The sequence below is a fragment of the Aspergillus ambiguus genome, assembly GCF_047715705.1.
Source record: "Aspergillus ambiguus strain CBS 117.58 unplaced genomic scaffold BDV59scaffold_68, whole genome shotgun sequence".
NCBI lineage: Eukaryota > Fungi > Ascomycota > Eurotiomycetes > Eurotiales > Aspergillaceae > Aspergillus > Aspergillus ambiguus.
In genome coordinates this window covers 44,922-51,992 of record NW_027395581.1, presented here as the reverse complement: position 1 = coordinate 51,992, position 7,071 = coordinate 44,922, and the positions used below count along the sequence as shown (strand labels likewise).

At 48.0% G+C, this 7,071-nt stretch overlaps 2 protein-coding genes across 2 annotated transcripts in view; both read left to right on the top strand.

Annotated features, from left to right (window-relative positions):
- The first annotated feature begins 2,357 nt into the window (after positions 1-2,357).
- BDV59DRAFT_189538 (NADPH oxidase family protein) lies at positions 2,358-3,156 on the top strand. Its single transcript, XM_073691624.1, has one exon. The coding sequence runs from the start codon at positions 2,376-2,378 to the stop codon at positions 2,979-2,981; it is 606 nt and encodes a 201-aa protein (XP_073542751.1). The 5' UTR covers positions 2,358-2,375; the 3' UTR covers positions 2,982-3,156.
- Positions 3,157-4,045: 889 nt separating this feature from the next.
- The window catches only part of BDV59DRAFT_196838 (uncharacterized protein), a gene marked incomplete at both ends in the record, with an annotated part of 4,698 nt that continues 1,672 nt past the window's right edge, over positions 4,046-7,071 (top strand). Inside the window, 3 exons of the mRNA XM_073692783.1 lie at positions 4,046-4,864; positions 5,153-6,691; positions 6,740-7,048. Of these exons, the coding sequence (XP_073542750.1) occupies positions 4,046-4,864; positions 5,153-6,691; positions 6,740-7,048 (2,667 nt within the window). The remainder of the gene's footprint in view (positions 4,865-5,152; positions 6,692-6,739; positions 7,049-7,071) is intronic.

The window sequence follows — 7,071 nt, the reverse complement described above, 5'->3', positions numbered from 1 at the left end:
GCCTACGCCTTGGTATGCCTGGGCATTGGTATCTCTACGCCTACACTTCGTATGCCTAGGCATTGGATACTCTACTCCCACACTAGCATGCCTAGGCGGGGGCACCTCTATGCCTATTCCTCAGTCTGCCTAGACAGTGATTCACGTTTCTGTATGCTTAGGCGGCCCACCTGTAGTCTCTTGTCCTACGACTTTGTAGGGTAGGCGTACTCAACATCTCGTATTCTTCCAGGCTACTAGGCTCTCCATTGTATGACGTGGCTGTACCATTTAACTGGTAGCCAGGTTCGTTGTGTCACCGTACATATACGGATATAAAGGCGAACCCCGACTCGATCGTATCAGACTCTTCTTTGTGTCTATCATTTAATCTAGCATACATTTTAAGATGACCGCAAACTCTGATCCAATATTCTTTAATAAAATATCTGCCTCCTATAACCCAGCCAGTCATCTCTTTGATGATACGCCGGACCTACCCCAACTCTTGGACGCCCTCCTGTTGCTGGCTGACGCTTCTGGTCTACTGACCAATGGCCTAGATGCCACCGGTAATTCATCTACAGAAAGCCCTGAATCCGAGTTTCTATATGATAAGATTGCTATGATACCTACCTATGTTTCAAGGCTGGCTGGTGGATACTACAGCATTTCATCCAACGAGCGTTGCGTATATCAGCCCGAAACGCCACACAGAAAGTGTGCCAGAAGTATGCAAGATCTAAAGTCGGAAAGAAATATAAGAAATTGGCTGTACACAGTATATAACGAATGCAAAATACATTCCATAGTGTTCTAGTATTTTTATACATATGGGTCACCAGTATCTAGAGTTGCGCTAGTCCTTGGCAATTCAGGGCTTCCATCAAAATTATCTGGGCCGATCCACTCGGCAGTCGGGCATAATTCTTTCTGCAATGGCTCTGATCAGTCATCGTCATGCGCAAATAAACAATAGGTATCACGAACGATTTGTCTCCTGGAAGGCGGCCATCTACGGGACGATTTGCTGCTGTAGACTATGACATAGCCACTTCGACATTGAAGGAGGAGATAAACATCGGCGTAAAAGTTCGAAGCAAATCGGTTGGCTTGCGATAAGAGTGCCCACTTCTTACTGTCGAACTTTGAAGTCTTGCGAGCGACAACCACATCCTGGAAGTCTCTTGGGGTCCATTTCTCATACGGTGTCGGGAATTCTGACTCGGATAGCGGCCACGCCTTGTGGAGACATGTGTTGTATGTCGAGAATTTACCTTCCTGGCTTCTCACCACTAGCCAAATATTTGTGCCAAACAATTTGCCGAATTCGTCGCTCTTTTCAATCAGCCGCTTAGAATGGCGCTTATACCTAGAGCGTTCGTTCTTCCGATTGCGCTTTGCTGCGTCAGTAGCGGGCATTTGGGCGAATTATTCGTAAGCTCAACGTCGAGAAACCGATGGATACGGGGAGGTCCGCTCTTTAAATCTCAGGAAAGGGTCACTGCTATTGTCACACACATTGCTGTTCCCGCTCTATACATATATCGATCATTTTCTATTCCAGGATCGATTTCCGACATTTTTGTGCCATGGACCCTATCATTATTTACGCCATATTTATGGGTGGATTTTTAGCTCTTCTGTGTCTTAGGAACATTGCTTTTCGGTTCAGATCTAGAAAGGTTACGCTCTACGCTCGCTGGCTCTCGCTAACTTCAGTCCCTTCTTTGAAAAAAGAAAGTCAACGATATATAACATGGCGCGAATTTCTCTTGCAGCTGATGTACTGGGCCTGTACACTAGCATGCAATGTTACACTAGTCAAAGATTTGCCGGAGGCGGGGCGGCGGGCAGCTTCTCTTGCTCTCCTACAATTCGTGTTCCTTTTTTGGGGGGCAGGGCTGCATATGACGGGCGATATATTAGGGATTTCGTTGCACGCCGTGACCAAGATGCACCGAACAGCCGGGTGGATGGCCTTCATCCAGGTTGGAGCCCATATAATAATTTCCCTCCGAGGCGCATACCTGGACAAGCAGAAAATAGAGGGAATCATTGTAAGCATTTTCTTGCTCCTTCCTTACCCATCCCGTCTCCTGACTAGCTAGTCTGCGTGCTGCCTGGCAGCTATAATTTTGATGCCTGCAAATTGGATAAGGAAACATGCATACGATGTCTTCATGAAGCTACATCAAGGTCTTTCCCTAGGAACATTGGTTTTTGTGTGGCGTCATGTACTACTACGGTCCTCTCACCAGCAGCTCTTCGCGAGTCCCGACTTTAACATTTGCTGCTTGGGAGTATCATTGCTGCTGATGCTTAGTATGACAGCGTATCACTTCTGCTGGGCCGTATACTACAATATTCTGCGTACCAGATCATTCCCTGTCGCCATGGTCCATCGATTCCAGGGCCAGGACACTCCCATACCCATAAAACTCTCCATTCATTTGACGCGTGACCTAGATCCTTACCCCGGCCAGACAGTGTACATAACCCCCAAGACGGGGCCACTATGGCTGTTTAGACAGGCCCACCCGTTCTCTATTGCATGGTGGGAGGATCAAAAAGGGAAGGAAGCGCCACATCGACCGCTAGACGAACAGGCTCGCTCAGATTTACGCTTCTTCCAAGGGGAGGCTGAATCTGCCGCTGAACAAACCGATGAGGTTACTGAGGGGTCCACTATCTGGCTGTTGATCCAACCCCAAGCAGGAGCCACGGGTGACATTTCTGGCCTTGACAATGGCTCAAAAATAAAGACATTTGTCGATGGTCCCTACGGCGGCCACCGAGGACTCAGAAAGTATGGGCACGTGATTCTGTTTGCCCAAGGCATAGGGATCGCCGCGCAGATGGCATATGTCAGATCGTTCTTCTACGGATCCTTACGGGGAGAGATGTGCGCTCGACGGATCACGTTGGTATGGGAAACACGGGATAGTAAGGACATGACTTCTGTAAGGTCACATAAACAGCGAAGGCTAACTGGTTCATAGGAGACGTGGTTGTTGTGAGGGATTGGATGAGAAAGCTATTATTGGAAGACCATGATCGCCGTAATAAGACGCTGGTAAGATATCATACTGCAGATGCTAAATTAGCTGCTGATTTATTACAGATGCTCGAAGTCCAGCTATTTATTAAAGACAAGCCTCAAAGCCTGCGATATGGTCGGCGGGTGAGGGAATTGGCTGGTTCAATTGATATTCAGTCAGTTCTGCGCGGAGAGCTGGAATGCCAACGTGGCCAGATGCTGATTACAGGTGTGCTGACCATCATAGAAAATATTTCCCTCTCTAACATAAATAGTGTCGGCTAGCAAGGTGTTTGTTAATGATCTTCGCCGAGATGTGATGGCACTAACGACCGAGGGACATATGGGTGCCAACGTTGATTTTCTCCTTCTTGACTATCTGCCACAGGAGCCGTTCGGAGCGGATTCTGCCAAATCTTCTGGTATAGCATAGGCACGATATGGTCGTAACGAGAAATGATTTATCACATGACTATGATCCCATCAGTAGATCCTTGAAAAAAAGTCATATTTTCCCGTACGCCGCCCAGATACAGTACTATGTCAAAGCCCTAAAACACAATTCAGAAATCCTAAGCCTAGGCCGTAGGGCACGGTATTGATTTTTATGGTTCTTTGGGTTGCAATACCGTCAAGTGCAAAACCAGTTTCACCGTCTCGCACTCTTCGTTTTATCCTGCGCCCCACGGCCAAGCCGCTAATCAATAAGCTGAGTACGGACAAATGGCCTTAAGACCAATTTCCCACAGCCAATACCAAGAGCTATCCTCCATATTTTAATCATGTGATTGTTGGGTTCCGAGCACCAATAGATGTTCATTCTCACACACGGCCTCACTTTCTCAGCTTTTTCTTACCCCTCTTTTCAACGTCGCGCTGGGGGTTGCCAACGTCAACGTGGATGTCTCTTTACGGCGCCTGTCGTTACTGCTCCCTCTGTCCCAGCAGCGCTGAAGAAATCCCCTACTTCTTGATTTTGTCTCATTGATCTCGTCCTAAAACGCAAAGTTTGCTGATGCAGCCACGATGACCCCTCCCGCACTCGAGGAGTACCAAATCGGCTGGATATGTGCCCTTCCTGTCGAGGCCGCCGCTTCTCATGAGATGCTTGACGAAAGCTTTGGGTCACTTGAAGAGCAAGATAATGCGGACACCAACATCTATACTTTAGGCCGCATTGGGAATCATTACATTGTGATTGCGTGCTTGGGAGCGCCCTACGGTGCCACTTCAGCTACAACTGTGGCCAATCACATGATGCGAACGTTTTCCCAGTCGCTTCGGATTGGGTTAATGGTGGGCATTGGAGGAGGGATCCCTTCTGTTACACACGATGTACGACTTGGTGACGTCGTGATCAGTTACCCTACAGGCAATTGCGGTGGCGTACTTCAGCATGACATGGGGAAGATCAATGAAAATGGGAAACGTACCCGCACCGGTTCATTAAACAGCCCACCCAGGTTGTTGTTGGCTGCAGTCAACCAAATGAGAGCAACAGCTCTGCGAGATGACCCACTCTACCCGTCATACATTCAACAAGCAGTGCAAAGGACCACACGAACCCGACGAAATTTCGGTCGACCAGATCCGCCACACGATCGACTCTTTCAAATCCAGTACGAACATCTGTCAGACGCGGCCACATGTGATGATTGTTCGGTTGAGTGGGAGGTTTCAAGAGGCACGCGTGAGGATAACGACCCACAGCCACATTATGGCATTATTGCGTCGGGAAACACAGTTATAAAGCACGGTGGGGTACGGGAGCAGCTTAGGAAAGACACAGGTGCCTTGTGCTTTGACATGGAAGCTGCAGGTTTGATGCAGGACTTCCCCTGTATTGTTATCCGGGGGATCTGCGACTACGCCGACTCGCATAAAAATAAGCAGTGGCAAGGATATGCAGCATTGGCGGCTGCATCCTACACAAAAGAGTTGCTCAGTTACATCCCCCGCGGGCGGGTGTCACAGGAGAAGCTGGCGAAGGAGATCTGTTAGTGTTTCCATCATAATCCAGACCGTTGGTGTTTAGACATGAGCTGGATCTAATATTCTTCCATTCTCGTCATAGCAACAATCAATCGACAGCTTGGAGACTTGAGAGCAAGCACAAATAACATCACGCTAAAGCTTGATCTGGACCGATTGAATGCTGCCCAAGGAGCTGCTTTTGACTCCTACGCCAATGAGCATGACGAGTGCCTTCCAGGAACTAGGCACGAGCTGCTAGACCAGATCAAAAAGTGGGCATATTCACCTCACGAAAAATGCATTTTCTGGTTGAACGGCATGGCAGGAACTGGAAAGTCAACAATTTCACGGACGATCTCGCGCTGTTTCAAAGAACAAGAGGCGCTCGGAGCCAGCTTCTTTTTCAAGAGAGGCGAAGAGGACCGAGGGAACGCCAACAAGTTTTTCCCAACGTTGACCAGGCAACTGGTACTGTGGAAGCCAGAGTTAAGACCTAGCGTGCAAAAGGTACTTGACAACGACCCTGATATCGCGTCAAAATCACTCAGGGATCAATTTGAGAAGCTACTCCTCGAGCCGTTGCTTAGCCTTGACCAGCGCAGTCAAAAATCTCAGAATGCTGTGATTGTCATTGATGCATTGGATGAATGTGAGCATGATATAGATGTCCGAAATATTATTCGACTGCTCCCTCGACTACGAGAGGTAAAATCAGTTTGCCTTCGGATCTACCTGACTAGCAGACCAGAGCTCCCCATCAGCCTTGGGCTCTCAGAGATTGGGAACCACACATATCAAGACCTAGCCCTTCATGAAATTCCCGAAGAGGTGACGGAACAAGACATCCAGTTATTCCTACGACACCGATTTAAGAAAATCCAGCATGACAGAAAGATCCCTCAGGACTGGCCTGGCGACGACATCATCCAAGAGTTGGTTAGGGTATCTGTTCCGCTATTTATTTCGGCTGCCACCGTGTGTCGCTACATCGAGAATCCTAAATGGGAACCTAAATTACGTCTCGCAGAGCTTCTCAAGAACCAAGCCAAATATGTGTCCAAAATGGATAAGATATATCTGCCAATTCTGACACGACTCCTCGATGACCAAGAGAGTAATAAGAGGGAAAAACAGCAACTCCTACAAGAGTTCCAGGACATTATAGGAGTTGTTATCCTTCTTGCTGTTCCGCTTTCTATAAACACACTATCTCTGCTTCTTGAGATAGAAGTGGACCAGATCAGCAATCGATTGGATTCCTTTCGGTCGGTCCTTAGCATCCCCAGCTACGAAAATCAGCCTGTTAGAATTCTGCATCTCTCATTTCCGGAATTTTTAGTCCAGACTACAACCAAGTTTCGTGTGGATGCGCCAACCAAGCACAAAGACATCGCAAGATCCTGTCTGAGAACTATGCGGCGTCTTCTGCGGAGAGATATCTGCAATCTAGCAGATCCTGGAGTGCGTAGGGCAGAAATAGACCCTCTAGATATCCACAAATGTCTACCATCGGAACTGCAATACTCCTGTCACTACTGGACGCATCATCTGAAAAATAGCCACGCTTTAACTTCGAACATAGAAGAGGTGCGGCTGCTCCTCCAGAAACATTTTCTTCATTGGATGGAAGCGATGAGCCTGCTGGGTCTTATATCAGAGATGATGGGTATGCTCGACATTCTCCAAACGATGGTGTCAGTAAGTATATAATAGACGGCTATCTACGAGTTATACTGATAAGGATAGGACTATAATAACGATTCTAGTCTGGCCACCTTTCTACATGATGCAAAGCGGTTTGTTCTGAAAAATCGACAGATAGCCGATGAGGCGCCTCTTCAGATTTATTATGCAGGGTTGGTATTTGCACCTCGAACGGCAATAATTCGCGAGCAGTTCCAATCAGAGCTTCCAGATTGGATCTGCCGCTTCCCACAAGTTCACGATAACTGGAGCGCAGAACTGCAGACGCTCGAGGGCCATACAGACACAGCTTATTCCGTGGCATTCTCACCCGATGGCCGGCTGCTGGCGTCTGGCTCGTACGATGAGACAGTACGGCTCTGGGATCCGGCCAC